Source organism: Mytilus trossulus, chromosome 7 (assembly GCF_036588685.1).
Source record: "Mytilus trossulus isolate FHL-02 chromosome 7, PNRI_Mtr1.1.1.hap1, whole genome shotgun sequence".
NCBI lineage: Eukaryota > Metazoa > Mollusca > Bivalvia > Mytilida > Mytilidae > Mytilus > Mytilus trossulus.
The window spans coordinates 25,281,099-25,302,085 of record NC_086379.1 but is presented as its reverse complement, the minus strand read 5'-3'; the positions used below and the strand labels follow the sequence as shown (position 1 = coordinate 25,302,085).

At 31.8% G+C, this 20,987-nt stretch overlaps 1 protein-coding gene across 2 annotated transcripts in view; it reads left to right on the top strand.

Annotated features, from left to right (window-relative positions):
- The window catches only part of LOC134724831 (high-affinity choline transporter 1-like), a 33,078-nt gene extending 16,407 nt beyond the window's left edge, over positions 1–16,671 (top strand). For both annotated transcript variants that reach the window (XM_063588114.1, XM_063588115.1), the window contains 8 exons: positions 3,804–4,002; positions 8,895–9,002; positions 9,634–9,789; positions 10,870–11,018; positions 12,093–12,245; positions 13,285–13,414; positions 13,940–14,169; positions 15,722–16,671. In XM_063588114.1, the coding sequence (XP_063444184.1) occupies positions 3,822–4,002; positions 8,895–9,002; positions 9,634–9,789; positions 10,870–11,018; positions 12,093–12,245; positions 13,285–13,414; positions 13,940–14,169; positions 15,722–16,354 (1,740 nt within the window). In that variant the 5' untranslated portion in view covers positions 3,804–3,821 and the 3' untranslated portion in view covers positions 16,355–16,671. The remainder of the gene's footprint in view (positions 1–3,803; positions 4,003–8,894; positions 9,003–9,633; positions 9,790–10,869; positions 11,019–12,092; positions 12,246–13,284; positions 13,415–13,939; positions 14,170–15,721) is intronic.
- The last annotated feature ends 4,316 nt before the right edge of the window (positions 16,672–20,987 follow it).

Below are 20,987 nucleotides of genomic sequence, written 5' to 3'. Positions count from 1 at the left end.
TATTTCAAAGTAATGTAGTGGTTGTTAGTCATCTATTATACACAGTGTTGATTGGTTGTTTTTGGTTTTTATTAAGCTTTCCTGGTTTTAGAGTATTTTTACTGGTTGATGTTTGGTTGTTCAAGTCGATTTAGCTAACTTGGTTGTTAATCTCTTGTTATACTGTATAGAAGGGTTTGTTTGATGTTTATTGAAAATACAAATAGCTTTTGAAATATAATTATGTTGTAAACTTGAGACTTCTTGTCCTATAATTGATTAGTTTTCTCTAGACATTAGGTAGCAGGGATTTCTCTGTCCAACATCAATAAAAAAAACTTTGGCCTCATATAATGTTATATGCATATATATTGATGTAGAATCTTTTGAGACCTGTTTCATGGAAAAAAAATTGCAATATGTAAAAAAGAATGTTTGCCTCAATGATGGTGAAGGTGATAGTTTTGGCTATTGAAGTGATTTATTTAAACTTGTGGTGATATTAAATGAACATTAAAGTTAGAAATGAAGACCATAAAATTGACATCATGATTAAAAATCAAGATTTGTGGTAAACTTCATTGGAACAGTTACACAACACAAATTATACAAAGATAGACCTATTTACTTGTCACCTTCAATAGACATGTGCCCTCACCTTCCTCTGTAAAAGGAGTAGGTTCAGAAAGACCCCTTTTTGGCCCCAAAATATAATATTCCTATTAGTTCAACAGAAAAAAAGGACATTAACAAAAATGTATGCTTCTTCCAGAGGCAGATTTTAGCTTAAATGAACGGTGACCCCATTTTTTTATTTCATTTTTCTTTTAAGTATATGATAAAGTTCATTTATGAAAAAATATAGGGAAATCCTATATTAGGAAAAAAAAATCATTTGTACCCAGGAGCCCCCTTAATTACTGAAATCTTCAAAATTTAAGCATTTTAGTTAATTTTAGACGGTTTCCGTCATAAATGAAAGTGGCCGCATTCGTGTTCATTCTTTTTATTGAAATGTAAGTTGTGTTTAATGATAATACATAACATATATAAAGGTCGAGGATGAACACGGATGCGGCCACTTTCATTTTTGACAAAAAACATCTGAAAAGCGACAGTTTTTGGCATATTTGATAGATTTTTTCATATTTAAGCTAAATTCCGAGCGTTTTTCATGAGTGAATCAGTTTAGATCTTTCACAAAAATAATTGAATCAATTGAAATAGACATTTAAGTTTTTAAAAAGTGTCAAAAATCTTTCGTCAGATGAACTTGAAATTTGAGGCCAAAACAGGCCCTTACCGGACCTACTCCTATTGTAAAGTAGAAATGCTGTAAATACTACCTCAACATACACAACTCCTAAAATACTTAATTGTGAAGAAGTTGCTGTTACAGATAGTTTGATGTGGCAGCTTAATTTTTCCAGGCATCTTTCAATACTCAAACAGCTGTAATAAATCTGTAGGAATTTCCCTAGGTATACTCTATATCTATATGCTTAATTCACATTTCTCACGAAACATTTTTAATGCAGCTTATTCCTTAAATTCCACTAGGGGGTAGTGTAACATTTATTCTGGCCATAAAAAATCAGGGGGAATCCTTATGAGCAAACTTGATTCATGGTGAACATAACTTGCATGGATCATTTTGTATTTCAGTTTCATTAAACTAGAATTTAAGACTGTAATTTCTCTAATTTTTGTGCTATTTTCACACTTTCTGACCGGTGTATATTTCTCTACACTAGTGAAAAATCTGTTCACAGCAAATAATTGGTTGAAATTTAATTGTGATGTTAAATATTCTTGTTTTCTTTTGAATTTTCTTATTGTGATGTCATAAAAAAGGCGACCATTCCATGATGACGTCGCATCAAAAAGTACACAACTTTCCTCAAATCTTTGAAAAGGAAGGATAAAAATCATAAGAGAAACACCACTGTAACTGATGTATTACGATATTTCTCCACTCTAAACAGTTAAATTTCAATTATTTAAAAAGCTTGGCAAGCCTCACGCTTTAAATATTAAAATTTAACTGTTGAGAGTGGAGAAATATCGTAATACACTTGTTGCAGTTGTGGAATCTACATTTCTCACATGGTTTTAGAGTTACTGTCTGAGGTTCTGCAATGACCTCTTGTATGTTCTCGCATATAATTTTGTAGATTTTATTGCTTTTGCATGTGGGAAGTCTTTTTAGCTTTTACTCGCCTTTTTGAAAGCTATATAATCAACTATCTCAAATAAAGCTTTAGTGTGTGTCTGTCTTTATGGGATTTTCTTAGACATTTTTTTGTTATTAATGAATATTTACTAAGTTTTTGTCTGGTGCTTCTTTTAATTATAGGTTTTAAAGTCAATAGTCTCAAGTACAAGAACAGAATCTATATCCGTTATTACTTTGCTTCATTTAAATATGCTTTCAAAAATCAATTTCAGTCCCAAGAAAATCTTTAACAGTGGAAGAATTTGGTTTTAAGAATCTTAAGAATTGTATCAGACTCTGTATTAAACCAGTTTATCACAGCAAGATAATTCTTTAATAGAAAATTACTTCAGAAAATAGCTGGCTTTACATCATGTTAAATGGATAAATTGATCGCACTATTATAAGCTAGATAACGAGTTGGTTTAGCCACTGTTAACTGGTGTATTGATCTGAACAAACATGTAAGGGATAAGCACCCTGTGTCCACAAATAAAAATGATTTCCGATCTCTATAGAAAGTGATTGTTGTTTGTTCACGATGTCCTTCTAGGCAATTATCTGAAGAGTAAAACTATTTGTCTCAGTGTGAGGGAAGCGTTCCTTAAACATCATTCATCGTTCAATTGTCGATATATTTACTTTTTGGGGATCGACAAATTTATGTTTTAATGAAACCATGTAAATAGTCTAAGATTATCGACTTCTTCTGCTTGGGATGGTTGTTACTTTAAGTAATTACACGGGAGAAGATTTACTCAGATTACAGACTTGCTCAAGATCTAGGCATCAAAATTGCTTTCTTTTATATTGTCTAATTTAGCAAATACAAACCAAATATATTGTTTTCAGTTATTGAATATTTTTGGGAAATGCAAAGAAATATAAAAAAGTTTGTTATTTATGTAGTAGTCAAAATAATTTAATTGCCTTTGGTGGGAATGCTGATATGTATGAGCATGCAGTCTGAGTGAGTGCCAGAAAACCATGTGATTAGAAATTTGGTTGATAGTTGTCTTGTTAGAAATCTGATACTGCATCTCTTTATCTTATATCCACTAAAACTATATATATATATATATATATATATATACTAAAAAATGTTTAAATTACTGAGTTACAAAATGAAACAAGCAATATATATTTTATTTTTTGTTCAATATCTACACACTAGGGGGAGTTTTAAATGTAAAGTTATATCTTGAAAGCACAAGATATTGAATACAATTGGCTTTGTCTTCATACATGTCTTCATACATGAAATTTGACATTACAATGAGTATACCTGCATTAATTGAATTTAATTTACCAATTTGACGGATTCCCACAGTTAAATATCTTGTTATATATATTTCATAATTTATTCTGAAGAAAAAACAGGAAAATACCAAGGTGATGATCAAAACTCAAATACCAAGAGAAAACTCTGCAAACTGACAAGTGCTTTAAATGTGTATGCAGCTCCTGTTTAAATAGTGAAATCCATTCTTTAAATAAACCACTTGTTTCATGAAAAATTTCAACATATGATTAAGGAACATTTCATCTTATGATTAAAAACCCTTTCATCTTGTAATTTACTTGTATTTTTATAATTACTTTTTTTCAGATTACTGAATCATTAAGAATGGCTGTTAATATTCCTGGATTGATCTCTGTCATTCTTTTCTATGTCCTTATTCTACTTGTGGGATTATGGGCAGCGAGGAAAAAGAAGAAAACTTCAGGGGAGAACACTCTGGAGAGTGAAGATGTCATGTTGGCTGGCAGAAATATTGGTTTACTTGTGGGATCTTTTACAATGACAGGTGAGTGGGTGTGGCTTTGTGACTTACCCGTTGAATCTTTTACAATGACGGGTGAGTGGGCGTGACTGGGTGACTTTCTTGTGTGAACTTTTACAATGACAGGTGAGTGGGCATGACTGGGTGACTTTCTTGTGTGAACTTTTACAATGACGGGTGAGTGTGCGTGACTGGGTGACTTTCTTGTGGGAACTTTTACAATGACGGGTGAGTGTGTGTGACTGGTGACTTCAATGGCGGGTGAGTGAGCGTGACTGAGTGACTTTCTTGTGGGAACTTTTACAATGACGGGTGAGTGGACGTGATGGGGTGACTTACCTGTTGAATCTTTTACAATGAGGGGCGAGTGGGCGTGACTTGGTGACTTTCTTGTGGGAACTTTTACAATGACGGGTGAGTGGGCGTGACTGTGTGACTTACCTGTTGAATCTTTACAATGACGGGCGAGTGGGCGTGACTTGGTGACTTTCTTGTGGGAACTTTTACAATGACAGGTGAGTGAGTGTGGCTGTGTTTCTTACCTGTTGAATCTTTTACAATGATGGGTGACTGGGTGATTTACTTGTGGGAACTTTTACAAATGACGGGTGAGTGGGCGTGACTGTGTGACTTTCTTGTGGGAACTTTTACAAAGACTGGTGAGTGGGCCTGACTGTGTGACTTTCTTGTGGGAACTTTTACAATGACGGGTGAGTGGGCTTGACTGTGTGACTTTCTTGTGGTATGTTATAAAATGTCTTAATGACAGGTGAGTGGGTGTGACTGTGTCTTTTCAAATTGATATCTGAGTTTTTTCTAACATTTTTTTTAAAAGGGGGTTCATGTAGTGTATTTAAGGCAATGATTAAAATCAGTTGAACATGCTTCTTTTCCAGATATGTCAAATTTTAATTATGCAAAAAATTACATTTTATTTTAGCAGCCTCATTACCTCTACTGATATACATGTATCATATGTACAAAGATCTCTTCTCCATAGCTGTAGTATAAATGGAAATTGATTTTTGAATACTTTGGAGTTAAGTTCATTGTATGTATTCCCTTATAATTCTTTCTAAATTCTCCTTTCTATGTTAAGAGTTTGTGACACAAAATAATTGACAGTTGTATTGGATTTTATATTTTTATATGATCTGTACAGAGCCTCGACTTTCTCAGTAAGAGAATTGCAAATTTGAATTTAAATGTCAGGTTGAATTGTGAAGGCATTTGTTCTTGAATCATCAATACTGTAAAAAAAAGTATTTAAGTCCTAAATTTGGACATTTAGTCCTTTTGGCTTTCAATAGCCATTTTGAAGGTCATAACTTTAAAATTAAAATTAAAGGACCAAGATGAAATTGATGAAACCAGAATCATCTACACAAAATGGATCAAAATTGGACCAAATTATTATCTTCACTTTTTTTAAATAGTTTTGCTGATCTTTACCATAAATACCCCAAAAAGTATCACACTTTCTCCTATCTTTGAGGTAAGATAAGCCGAGTTTGAAATTATATATATACATAATTTGAGCAAGTTGAGGCTATTTCTGGATGTAATTTTATTCTAATATAAGCATCAAAAGTGTAGCATAAATTATAGTTTACTTCTGTTTAGGCTACAGAATTGTTCAAGGAAAATAATCCCAAAAAAAATATTTCATTGATTTCATTTGAAAGTCATTGTTAAGACTGTTGTAGCTAATTTGTGGTTGAAACATTTCTTATGTTTAAGGAGAAGAAATATTTTTTCTGAACTCCAGTTAAGTTGTAAACATTATGTAGAATACATTTTCCCACTAACGTAGTTGAGCCTTTGACAATTTTCCAATTGTCCTGGGTAATATAGTAATTGAAAAATTGTACAGACTCTTTAACCCTGAGACAGCAATGAATTGGTGTCAGACATATAAACTGTTAGCTGAGGATTGCAGATGTTTATACCATGTTCAAAATTGGCTAATCAAGTAACTTGTGAAGTCAGCTGGGAATCTTATTAGATTAGGTCTGTAATAAAATGAGATTTTATTTGATACCATTCTGTGTACAGTGGAGATTGATATTGACAAGTTAGATATGTAAATCTTATCAATTTAAAGATGAATTTCATCTCATCATTACATGTTCAGAAATTAATAAAACTAGGATCAAAATGTTTAATGAAATTTCTAATATTGTCCCCTGTTTTAATTCCATGAGTGAAGAAAATAAATTTGATTTTATATTTTCCTGCGAAGAATGTGATATTTTACTTATCATTGTTAACTACATAAGTGAAATGTATAATGAGAGAAACAATTATAATGTCAATATATGAACTGTGTAATGTATATTATAACATATTTTTTGATACATAAGCATAATATTTTAATACATAACTTTAAAGAGGAGGCATGCTGTCAAAAATAGTATTATAATTAATACTATTGATCTATGTTTTTGTTTTTCTTTCAATGCTACATGTTTGTAGTGTAACTGTTTATTGACTATCGTTTTGTAATTTTAATATGCCTGTTTGTTTGTTTTTTTGTTGTGTATTTTAGTAACAATCCTATTGTTTGGATTTCAAACTAATAAAATTCTTATTCTTATTCTATATCAATTTACTGTATAGTCTATAGCTATATCTTTAGAGCATTCTATTCACTGTGGGCTTTTACTGTAAACACTGGTATTATTGAGTTACATGGGTTTTCTTTACTGATCTTACTATAGATTGGTTTTCGTTGACATAGTTTTTGTGAGTGTTATTTCCCTTTGCCACAATGTTGGGTTGCCACATTCAAAAATTCCTTCTTTACCGGTAATAGTCATAGTTTTTAAAGCCTTGTATAACTCAAGTGATTCATCACTTTATTGTCCAAAGGAACCTATCACACATTCAATTGCCTGTCTCAAGGAACCTGTCATATAGTCGCATAATGTATAACACATTTACAGACCTGTCCCCAGGAACCTTGCCAAGAAGTTGTGGAAATATTCATAGTGAGTAATGCAGTATAAGAAGATCGTCATATGTTTCCATTACCTTTTCAAATAATTCAGCATATCCTGTAACCCAACTTATTTTTGCAGATACTTTATTTCGTGTTTTATTCTTTTTAAACCACTCGTAGGCTATTAGATTTCGTGATTTTCTGATTAACTTGATGTAGTTTTTAAAATAAAGAAAGATCCAAGTTATACATTTTCTCGACAATTTATATTCCACATTATTTTTATACTCGTGAAAATAAGTTGGTTTGCAGTATGACACTGTTTATTAAAGTGTTATAAGATTTCATAGAATTTTAAACTTAAACAGTTGTCAGAGGACTAACAGGAAAATGAACTAAGTGATATAACATTTTAATGCATAGGGTGTTAAATATCTTGCCTGAGTCTTTAAATTTTTCATTCAAAGCACAATTTTGACCTTAAACGCCTAAGTGGGTTATTTATTGTTCAAACTATCATGTTGGTACTTTGGTTAATGTACTCTGTAGTATTTAATGGTCCAGAAGTGTATTGACAGGCCCATTAAGACATCACTAAATCTGTCTGTCACATGTTAAGTGTTATACAACAGTAAATGATACTTTTTAACATTGATTGTGGAAAAAATGGCAAAGAATAAATAGAGTATCTTATAGTCTTTCATGCAATCTAAAAGAAAACTGACACTTTACTGGATTATTTCCCTTTAATGTGGCATAATGTTAGAAATATAGATCTGTAATACGTGTAGAGATATTTAAGATTTCAATTCATGTCATTTAAGGTCGATATCCCTTTTCTTGAAATGCAGAAAAGTTGTTAGTTTGTGGATTCTAACAATGCATGGTTCTTGAAATCTGATATAGAATGTTCTAGTCAATTGAAAATCTGTATTTTGTTTACAACAATAATTAAGAACTGACATTTTATTCTGGCAACAATGTCAATACTTATAAAAGTGGCATATCATGAGTCTTGGTGCAGCTGCTTATTATAATTTCAATAAGTTATGAGAAATAAAAACCTTCCCAAGATGTGTTTTACTGGTTTGTGCCTCATTTCGTAATCCTTCCTGTTAAAGGTCAAACTTTTCTGCTTAGGTATTGGACCATGAAATTGAGGCCGCATGATCAATGAAAACTTGATACACGATAGTTCAAAATAGATGCTAAATTAGGAATTTGACCTAGATTATTTGGTCCACTAAACATTGAAATGTGATAGTGCAAGTGAGTCTAGTGTCCTACTGAAACATATAAATTTTGAGGTGAAATGAAAATAGAGGGAGGGTAGGAGGGTCCTAATCTCTAAATCCTGGGCTTAAAAAGACGAAATCCTGAAATCCCAGGCTTAAAAACCCAAAATCCAGAGGTCCCAAAATTAGAGAGAGAAAAAATCCCGGATCCCGAAAGGGTCAATCCCGAAATCCTGAGCTTAAAAACACCCGATCCCCGAGGCCCGATAAAGGTCCTATCCCCCTCAAAATAGTTGGTTAATTGAAACCAGTAACATCAATCCAGACAACCAATGAGCTAGTATCACTTCATAAAGGAATAAGAAGAAAAGGATGAAACATCATCAAGGAAAGAAAAAAGAAAGTTGTCATGTCTATATCATAAATTTTGGTATCAATATTGGCACTTTTTTGTGTATTTTCTTTAACAAAAAGTAAAATCACAAAAATACTTAACTTAGAGGAAATCAATTCGGAAAATCCATAATCACATGGCAAAATCAAATAACAAAACGCATCAAAAATTAATGGACAAGAACTGTCATATTCCTGACTTGGTACAGGCATTTTCAAATGTAGAAAATGGTGGATTAAACCTGGTTCTTTAGCACTTACCCTCTCACTTTAATGACAGTCTCATCAAACAAGTGTTTGAGATGAAAATCAATGATCATATAAGTATTATTTTATTTAATTTTTAGCAACATGGGTGGGAGGAGGATTTATAAATGGCACAGCGGAAGTAATTTATCAGAGTGGATTTGTCTGGTGTCAAGCACCATTTGGATATGCTCTCAGTCTTGTATTTGGTAAGTTTATAAGGGTTATGCTGTAACAAGTTTTTTTACTTTTATTGACTACTGTGGATTCATTATTATTCGTTAGGTATACAGTTTGTGGATTTCGTGGGCACAAGTAAACCACAAATTCAAAAGTTCAACAAAATACAAATTTTCTATATTTGAAAATATAAGCAGACTTTGGCAAAACCATGAAATCTGATTAGCAAATATCAAAGAAATTGCAAGTTTACCTCAAACCACGCAAGTTTGTACATACAAATATAAAAGAATCCACAGTATGTGTGTGACAGATGACCATGAATATGTTCCATAATGTCATAACCACAACCAAATCCTCTTTTCATTGATTGTGATATCACAGTGTGAGAGTTATCACTTAATTTGTGCTTCAACCTTTTTTCGTTGCCTTTGAGTTTAATTCTTGGTTGTGGTATTGTTAATTATTACTCATAAATAATGTACATTAAAACCAATATTTGTAATAAGATCTACCAGTTTAAAAAATATTGAAAACAACTTTTCTTTTGTATGATATTTAATTTGAAGAAAAATCTTCATCACAGGTTCTTGTTGAACTACCTTTTAAAACTATTCTATATCAATGATCCGATTGTTCTTTTCAACAACTTTCTAACAGGTGGTTTATTCTTTGCCAAAAAAATGAGAAATGAAGGATATGTAACCATGTTAGATCCATTCCAACAAAAGTATGGTGAGAGGATGGGAGGATTATTGTACCTGCCAGCATTGTTAGGAGAGGTCTTCTGGTCTGCTGCTATATTAGGAGCATTAGGTTGGTATAGCCATTGTGTTATACACTTTGCCAGCTGCTTTACTTAGCCTTCAACAGATTGAGTTTTTATGATTGTTTATATTTCTAATAGATGTCAATGTAATTTTCTGTACTTAATGGGGGGAATTTATTTTGAAGGTTTTCTTTTCAAAAGGCAGTTGTTATATAAACCATGTGTTGTATCAGCCATGCAAAAACTTAATGCATAATCTTTCAAAAAATTTCCCTTAGTTTTAAAAGTAGTAAAGACAAGGGTAATTTTCAATTTAAAAGTTTGAATTTTTGTAAGGTTCATCTCAAGACTTAATGTTTAGACTTGAGAAGAATTAACTGAAAAATTATATTCTGAATATTCCCAAATATAGGCTGTCAAAATTGAAAAGAAAAGCTTTGAACAGGCTATTATTTGAACTTGGAATTATATTTGATTATGGAATTTGCATAATTTCTTGTGTTTAAAATTGTTGATAAATTCCATGTTTATTCTGCATTATAATGTTTTGAGCGGTGCATAACCCTTTCCAGTCAGTGAATTTTGTATAGATAGTGTTGTGCGCGGCACAGTACAGTCTATTGAAAATGTGCCTTCTTCTTTGTAATAGAAAGTGTTGTGCGCAGCACAGAACATATTATTATACAAAACAAGTGTGGAATTTATTTAAAATTTCCAGCACAAGAAATTAGGCAAATTCCATAATTAAAAATAATTCCAAGTTCAAATAATAGCCTGTTTTTGGTAAATTACACAAAATGAGATTTATCAACTCATAAGGTGAAACTCTTTAAAATGATTTGTCCTTTTCCATTCTAGAGACTTCTTTATCACTATTTAAAGTATATTTAATTTCAATTAGCATTTTCAGTTTATGAATAAGAACATTTTGAAAAATTAATAAATATATAAGAAGAAGATGTGGTATGATTGCCAATTAGACAACTCTCCAAGCTAGACAAAATGACACAGAAATTAACAGCTATTGGTCACTGTATGACCTCCAACAATGAGCAAAGCCCATACTGTACAGTCCACTATTATAAAAGGCCCTGAAATGTATACTTTAATTTGTTTTGTTTTTTTAGGAGCCACATTATCTGTGATCATAGATCTGGACACCAAATCCTCCATTGTGATCTCATCATGTATAGCTATATTTTATACATTGTTTGGAGGCCTTTACTCTGTGGCCTATACAGATGTAGTCCAACTTTTCTGTATATTTATTGGACTTGTAAGTATATTATATTTAAAGGACTGTACAATGAGCACATGCATAACACCTCGGATAAGTTATAAGTTAGCAAACTTGGATTATAACACTGAATTCACTAATATGCCTTGGATTATAATTTTTGTGGGTGAAGAACCACACATTTCAATATTCAACAAATTAAAAATGTTCTAAAGGTATGTTTGCAGACATTGCCAAAACCATGAAATTTAATATCCACAAATATGTATGTTTTCCTCAATCCATGAAAATTGGTTACTACGAAAATAAATGAATCCACAATGAAAGCTGTCCAGACATCACCAATTAAGTTTCTAGACTAAATCTATTGAGTCAAATACAATATTGTCACCATTAACTACATCTTTTAATAACACCTCATGGGATGAAAAACAACACTATTGAGTTTGATTGATGCCACTTAGTCAAATGTAAGAGTCATAGCCATTGATAAAATGATTTTTGAAGGAACACTTTGGTTTTCAGTTGATATCTTTTGAGTATATGTCTATATAAAACCACATTTGATAACAGCTAATGGAAAATAATCTCAGTAGGTCAATGGGCAAGGTCAAAGTATCTATAAATAATTTTTGCTTTTGAAATTTTGGAAAGGCTTTATGTCTGGACAATATCTTTTGAACTTATGTTTATATCCTTTGGGGTGAAAGTCATCTATTGATACTTAGTCAAAGGTCAAGGTCTCATTATGCTCAAATTTGCTCCAAGCCTTATTTGAAATTATGTTGCTTTGTGGCTGTTTATTGATGAGTTTTAGATCTGTAAGTACTTTGGTGTTTCTGTCTAATTAAGCCACATATTTTTATTTTTTGTTAAAGGTCAAGCTGTAAGTCATAATTTATGATAAATCAATACATAGAAAGAAAGAAAATGTCCTCTCTATATGTAAACATATCACCTTATAGTTTTATTACCAATACGTCTTTTCAGCACACCGGTACGGTTGTTGCCAACCATTTCCGGGTCCAATCCGAGGCGCTCACTAAATGTACCAAAGAAAAAACTTTTCTGTTTATAATGAACATGGTTAAAGTTTTTTTGGTTTTTTTTCAGTGGTTAACAATTCCATTTGCTATGGCAAACGAAGCTACCACTAACATTGGTTTTAATGCAACAACAAAGTGGGTGAAAGACTTGGATCCAAAGTACACTGGCAGCTATATAGACAGTTATTTGTTGTTGATATTTGGTGGTATACCTTGGCAGGTATAGTAACTTATAATGTAGATTGATGTATTAACCCTTTCTTCCATGGACATTTTTTTTTGCACACTTGATTCGCATAGGATTTTTTCATTAAAAAAAATCATCAGGTTTAAAGTATCAATGCATTGGAAAAATGATTATTTCATCAAATATTGGATACATATTTTGTTAAGTCTGATGTAGACATTTCGAGGTCAAAGCGTTTCAACTGAGGTACTACACAAGCGTCAATAGGCGTCATTATGGAGTAGCGTCAAAAGGTGTCATTATGGAGGAAAGAGTTAAACTTATAATTTACCAGATTGGTCGAAATATTTGTTAGAGCAAATCTTCTATATTCAGTGACCTTACAGTTACAGAAAATATTATAGAAAAGCATGTTGAGCCCTATGTTAAAGAAAATGGTTTGAATAAAATATTTGAAGTCTGTATGTTTTTGCAAAACTCGTTGCTTTGAGGTGAGACTCATCTCACATTTGAATAATCAAAAGAAACTTTAGATGATTTAATCAGATATAATAAGCATTTTTATTTGTATGGAAATAGTTTCCTGATAGTTTTTATCTGAACTTTACCTTATAGTCTTTCAGTTCATTGGTCAATGTTGTTTTTTACATGATTAATCTATTTTCTGAGTTATTACATTTGATCTGAAGAATGATTGTAATGTTACATGTACATTTCCTTCTGACACGCTTCATCTAACCATGACCTCATTTTAATTTTATATTCCTTTTCAACTCATGAAACAGACAGTTTTAAGTAATTAGTACATTATATTTAGCCTATTTCATATAGAGAAAAAGAAATGATGTGGGGTATCCATCTTTGACACAAAACCAGGACATGCAGAGCATAAAAGCTAAGGAACAGCACCTTTATTTCTGTTCTTCATCATTCAGGGTTTGCATATCTGTCCGTCAGAATTCATCTGACCCTAACCTTATTTTTTATGGTCTATATTGATAAATGTAAAGATTTATGATAATTTCCTTTATTTAACTTTTGCATATAACATGATTTATCTGTGTTTTAACAGGTATATTTCCAGAGAGTTTTATCAGCAAAGACTGCTGCCAATGCCCAGATTCTATCCTTTGTTGCTGCTGTAGGATGTATCGTCATGGCGTTACCAGCAGTATTGATTGGTGCTATAGCAACAAATACAGGTGATTTCTCATGTTTATTGGAAATTGCTGAGCTTGTTTTAAAAAAGCCTAAAAAACTGTTCAAAAACAGGAAAACAAAAATTTAGTATAGATAAAAATTTAGTATGTTTGTTTGTTTGTTAGTGATTAAAAGACTTTCAGTTACTTGGGAAGTAATGGAGAAATAACATATCTTAGCACCATGAATGTCTACAGTAAAAACAAGTAATATTCAATTATTGTTGTTGCTGCAATTACAATTCCAGTGTGGAATCACCGAAAAAATGTGAAATGTTGGTTTTTGCATGAGTTTTTATTACCGTACTATGGTTTTAACTTGGTGCTAATTAACAAAAACATTGCTATAAAGACTATAATGCAGATGATAATTGATCATTGCATCTTTTGATCAAGGGGCTTCCTTTTCAAAGAGCAATTATTGGTTTTGTCAAATTTTACTTGTTAATAAAATTGTGCCTGTTGAAGAAAAAAAATCCCTTGACATTGTTAAAGTTTTAATTGACCTCTGTTATGTTTACATTTTAGACTGGAATATGACAGATTATGTACAGGTTGAAGGACACAGTCCAGTGTTTAAGGACGATGAGGTTAAGTTAATTCTACCATTAGTATTGCAATACCTGTGTCCAGTGTGGGTATCATTCTTTGGTTTGGGAGCTGTGTCTGCTGCAGTTATGTCCTCTGCTGATTCTTCCATTCTGTCTGCTAGTGCCATGTTTGCCAGGAACATTTACAAGTGTGTGTTCAGACAAAAGGTAAGATATTAAATTCACTATTTTACGAAACTTTCCTTTGATCTTACTGATTGATAATTTCCTTTCTCAGCACAGTAGTGTGATATGAAAAGTCATCGCTAGAAACTAATTTTAAGGGAGCATGTGGCTGTTGTCAATGAAATAAAAACATCTTCAACCGTCATAGGTAAAATAGCAATACAGATTATCATTTGTTATCTCAACTACAATACTTTTCTCACTTTAACCATACCCGCTCAGAGGGGGAAAATCAAGCTCTTTGAGATGATCACAATTATCTTTAAGTACACCTTTGTCCTAATAGATGGTAAAAGTCATTTGAGAAGAGAAAAATGATAAATAACCAGTAAAACAAACATTTCCAATTGTTGTTTTATTAAATTTCTGTACTGGCATTTGAAAATGAATGATGAATTTTTTTATCAAATGAATTTTGATGTGTTGAAATTAATCGTAGGTTTTTTTCTCTCTCAAAAAAATGTATTTCACAAGGTTTTTAGAATCCCCTGTGTGGCATGTTGCAGACAACATAGACAAATTGGTTGTTTATCCATCTAGTCTTTTTTAGCAATATTAATGGTTTATGTCAGCAATGACTCTGACATGCTAAACAATTAGTGTGAATCAATTATTTTTAGAAGAGTTATGCCCTTGAAAATATCAGTTATATGGAACATTGCATTGTACTGACCGTGCCAGGGTAGTATAGGCAGTCAAGGCTGTTAAAATCTTTCATCATCATAAAGACTCTTAAGTGTACAATTTTTGCCAGATTTTGCCATTTTCAAAATCAGTGCAGATAAAATTTAAGAGTTATGCCCCTTGGAAATATGAATCGTATCAGAAGTCTCATTGCCTATGCTCTAAAAGCATTCATGCCTCTAAGATATTTATAAAAATAATTAAAGAGCAAAAAAATTGTTATTCTCCTTGGACAGATAAATTATGTGTAATTCAGGTGACATTTAACTCTGTTCTTTTAATATTTACTGATATAAGCAATATTTTAAATATAGATTCCTTCACTTCAACATGTGTATTACTATATTTTCCACTCAAGACAGTTAAATTTTATTATTGGAGCTCTTTGAATAACTAATGTCGAGAGTGGAGGAATATCGTAATACACGAGTTATAGTGTGAAAATCTGTCTCTTAAGATTTTTATCCTTCTTTTTCAAAAATTTTCAGAAACTTGTGTTCTTTATATGCGATGTCATCAGGCATTGCCGCCTTTTTTCATGGCGTCACAATAGGAAATTTCAAAACAAAACAAAACATTTAGACATCAAAATCAAGTTTCGACTAATCATTTGCAGAGAACAGATTTTACACTAGTGAGGAGAACTATTTTTCTCACACCGGTCAGGAAATGTGAAAATAGCACAAAAATTAGAGAAGAGTAGTTTTCAACTCAAATGAACTAGCTATAGAAAAAGAAAATTTAACATTTGTTGTGTGTTTACAATGGCTTAACATAAATGAGATATACTTGCCTTTAATATGTAGCTCTTTATCAATTTCTTATTTCACTGAATCTTCTTCTTTTTTAGGCATCAGAGAGAGAGATAATATGGGTAATGAGATTTGGAATATTTGGTGTTGGTGCTTTGGCCACGGCTATGGCAATCGAGGTAGATTCTATCTACGACCTATGGTTTCTGTGTTCAGACTTAGTCTATGTTATATTGTTTCCACAGTTAGTATCAGTGGTATATCTGAAAGGAACTAACACCTATGGATCACTTGCTGGATTTATCCTAGGATTATTTTTCCGTATCGCTGGAGGTGAAGAAAGTATGAATATTTCTCCAATAATAAAATACCCTTGGTACGATGAAGCGGAAAAAATGCAGTTATTTCCCTTCAAAACTTTAAGTATGATCATGTCGTTTGTGTCTATTATAGCAGTATCATATCCTCTTAAATATTTATTTGAGAGTGGAATGATACATCGTCGCTTTGATGTATTTATGTGTATTGTAAATACTCCAGAAGAAACATTATCATTAGCCAATAAAGGACCTTCAGAATTAACTGCCATTACACCAACAATAGAAAGTCGTGGACAAATAAATCCAGCACTTAAGATCTCGAGAGAGGATTTACATAGAGTAAATGGAACATTATCTGCTGATGAAAGATCTCTATTACATCCTAAAACTGAACAAGCAGATGAGGATTAAAGGGAGACAAATAGGATGATTAAAGGGAGACAAATAGATATTCCAATTTATATTATTCAACCCATCTTTTAAAGATATTAAAACTCAGTACTTAAAAACGAAGATATTTCAACTTTAGAGTAATTTACTACCAGACTGGTACATCTCATTGAAGTGGTTCAGATTACGTTTTATGCCCTGATCTGGGCTCCACTTAAAATATGTGAACCCTCTCTATAGCTAGTTGTCAATTTGTCTGTCTGTCCATCACTATTTTATGTGAGCATAATCATACTTTTTGTATTACTCTTTTGTATAATGCCAAAAGAATATGTCCACTTTTCTTCTTCAAAGATTAATTTTGTAGTCGAGTTAAAAACCCAATCATGTGGTATGCATTCCAGTGTATATGTTTAAACAGATTTTGTTTTGTTTTACTCTGTAGAATATTATTTTACACAACATTTTATTTAATTTTGTTGATATGTGATAATATCAGATCATAATCTTTTTAAAATATAGTCTTTCATGTTGGACAGTTTATTTGCATATCATTTTATTAAAATCACGGTTTCAGTATAATTTCTTTTAGATTGTCTGTCATATGTTGTTTTGTTTCATTCCAATATATGCTTTTTAAAATTCTCCTCATTATCTATCAATCTAATATTACAATAGGTGGCTCGTGGGTACAAAAATTTCAGCAAAAAATTAAACCTTTATTTTTTCATTACAAATTTTATTTATTACACTATTAGGTATAACTTTATAATATGGTTCAAAAATCAACCCAAAAAATCAGTTCGGTTTGATCCCAGATGACTTTAAAAATGTTTATATCATTGAAAAACCTCCAAATTATCTCCCTTTGGTGCACAAATGCCATTTTTTGGCATTAAATTTGAAATATCTTTTATAACTCATCGGTGACCTATGTTTTTTATTATTGTTTTCAAATAAGCTGTACATAAACTAAATAATTGTAAAATTTAAGGGATTTCTTATATTAGGTTTTTTTTTTTATTTCGATATTACCTCTATTTCTCCTATTAGTTCAACAGAAAAAAAGCACATTAACAAAAATGTATGCTTCTTCCAGAGGCAGATTGTGAGCTTAAATGAACGGTGACCCCATTTTTTTATTTCATTTTTCTTTTAAGTATATGATAAAGTTTATTTATAAAAAGATATAGCAAAATCCTATATAAGAAAAAAATTGATTTATACCCTGGAGCCCCCTTAACTTACCCCAAATGATTATGAACCAATCACAATAGCTATCATTACATGTTTATAGTACATATTGTTTATTATTAAGTTAAACATTAAAATAATCCATTATCTTGGTGTGAAGCTTAATGTAACTGTTTAGGAATTAGGGGCCCAAAACAAGCATTTTTCTTGTTTCAGGACAATAATTTGTGTACAAGTATTTCAATTGCTTTGAAACTTCAATTACTGCAATGTTTAAAACCATAAGTAGAAGGTTTGAATTCATTTTGGGGTTATGGGGCCAAAGTCAAGGAATTAAGAGCCAAAAAGGGGCCAAATTTCTCTAGTTTCCAGACAATAACTTAAGTGTAATTGTATGGATCTCTCTGAAATTGGACCACAACATACCGTATAACAAAGGGAAGGCTGGGATTAAGTTTTGGGTTAATTGACCAAAATATGTAGGAATTAGGGGCCTAAAAAGGGCCAAAAAGAAGCAAGTTTCTAGTTTCCAAACAATCATGACAATAACTTGTGTTTTTATGTGTATGGATCTCTCTGAAATTGTACTACAAGGTTCAATACTACAAAAGAAAGCATGGGATTGAGGTGAAGGGTTATTACTCCAAGGGGGGTTTCAAAAAGTTGGGAAGAGGGTGATTTTTGTTAAGCATTTTTTTAAGGGATTCCTTTTTTTTCTTCAAAATTTCAAATTTTGGAAAGTTTTAGGAAGAAATCTTCAATTGCACAGTTTTGTGCAATAGATTTGTTAGATCTTTGACCACATTGATTTTGTGACAAAAACCCATATTATGTAAAAAATTTGATCACAATCCAAATTCAGATAGTATCAAGCTTGAATATTGTGACCAAACTTGCCCCAACTGTTCAGGGTTCGACCACTGGGATCTTATAAAGCTGCGCCCTGCAGAGCACCTGGTTCAGACTTGTTCTGATGTCATTGTTTTTGGGAGGGAAATAAAGGTATATGTATAAGACCAGTGTTTTTTTTCTATTCTAGTCGGGCATTTAAGCCTGATAATTTATAAAAATATTTCTAAATTTTGGAGCAACAATGTTTACATTTCCTCAGATCTTATAATGTGCAATATTTATGGAATTTTCTACATTATTACATAGTTTTATAAATTCTTATTGTTAGAGGGGCATTAGCAAAAATTTTATTGCTTCAAAAATTTTTAAAAGGGAAATACAAAAATGATATTTGCTGTTTCAGCAATTAGTTTGGTTCAATTTTGTGAAAATTTGCTTAAAACAATGCTCATTTATTATTGGTTTGCAAGTCAATAATTCACCCGTATCAGGAATAGCCATTTCATTCACTGATCCAGCCTAAAAAAATCATTGTGATTTTGTCAAAAGTCTAAATGAATATACATGCATTTTTAATCTATAAATTGAAATCAAACAGACCAAGAAAAATCATCTTTATCCAATAGCATGTGCTTCCTGTTTATTTATATCTTATTATACTACCCTGGGCAATCTTTAAAGATCATCTCCATGAATAATTAGATGGATTCAAGTTTAAATAGCACAAAATGCTGATACATTATATTGAGTCTATGTATCATTTATTGTTTCTTTTGAACATAGGTAATTTGAATATACGTTTTAGTATGTTATAAATCAAACATAAGAAATTTTAGTCAAAATGGGTGAACATGAATTTTGCAGCTAATGCCCCTTTAAAATTGTACTGATTTCTGTTAGCATAGCCATCACTTATATCTGAGGAGGGATGGCCCAAATCAAATAATGTTTTTAAGAAATTTAGTTCTTACTATTATGTTCTGTGTTCTGACTTCATGTATTACATTTATAAAAAGTTGTTAGAATTTTGACTTTTGTTACAATAAAGTGAATAGATTTTTTTATTGAATTATTGAATAATAAAGTGTTACATTATGAACTAATGCTCAGTTACAGGTTAGAATTAAAGCCCTGCAAAAAATCACATTTAAAATCTTCTATTGTTGAAGGCCCAATTATACAGTAGCCTATAGATGTTTACCTTTTGTCATTTGGTCTCTGATGGAGAGTAGTCTCATAATCAATCATACCACATCTTTTTATTTTTATCTTTAGATCAGTTTTAATGATCCATTGGCTCCTCATCCTAGAGTTAAGAGATGTGTGCTCAGTGTTGAAGGCCATAGTTACCTATAGTTGCTAACATCCACATCATTTAGATTTTGGTGGATATTTGTGTCATTGGCATGCCGCAATCATACCACATCTCTTTATTTTTTATAATTGAATAGGAATGCACTCTTCTTTGTTCCATGACATAATGTTAAGCTGGATTTTGAATGTGCTACCTCACAACACAAGAGAATATAGAAGTGGTCTGAAAACCCTGACTTCCACCCTATATCCGCCTCTGACAACCCTGACACATAAGCTTGGTCTTTCTTCTTTATACTATTGCTTTTTCATTTATTTTTGTGCATTGTAAAAATATAATATACCCGGTAGTGTTAATTTGACCAAGACGGCAATAGAACCATCAATAAAATTGAGAATGGAAATGGGGAATGTGTCAAAGAGACAACAACCTGACCATAGAAAAAACAACAGCAGGAGGTCACCAACAGGTCTTCAATGTAGCAAGAAATTCCCACACCTGGAGGTGTCCTTCAGCTGGCCCCTAAACAAATATATACTATAAAAAAAAAGATGTGATATGATTGCCAATGAGAAAACTATCCACAAAAGACCAAAATTACAATAACATTAACAACTATAGATCACTGTACGGCCTTCAACAATGAGCAAAGCCCATACCGAATAGTCAGCTATTAAAGGCCCCGATAAGACAATGTAAAACAATTCAAAGGAGAAAATTTATTTATGTAAAAAAATGAACGAAAAACAAATATGTAACACATAAACAAACAACAACCACTGAATTACAGGCTCCTGATAATTTAGTGATAATGAAAGCCATACTAATTTCCAAATTGTACACAAGAAACTTAAATTAAAATAATACAAGGCCAGAGGCTCCCAACTTGGGACAGGTGCAAAAATGCGGCGGGGTTAAACATGTTTGTGAGATCTCAACCCTCCCCCTATACCTCTAACCAATGTAGAAAAGTAAACGCATAACAACATAACCTTGTTTATGAGGCTAGCATACTAACAGCCAGACTCATACAAACGAAAGTTTAACAAAAAGGAAAATGGGAGACAAAAGAATACAACAATAAATGGAGAATGGGACACATATGATGCTCCTGCTTACATACAATGTTATAAAGGGACATAACTCAAGAAAAGTAAAATTGACACTATCCAATGGAGTAGGTTCAGTAAGACCAGTTTTTGGCCCCAAAATATATCAGTTTTAGAAAATTGTTATAATGTAAACTTTAAGCTATTTATTGGAAAGGAGAATACTTCTGCTTCATAAATATGG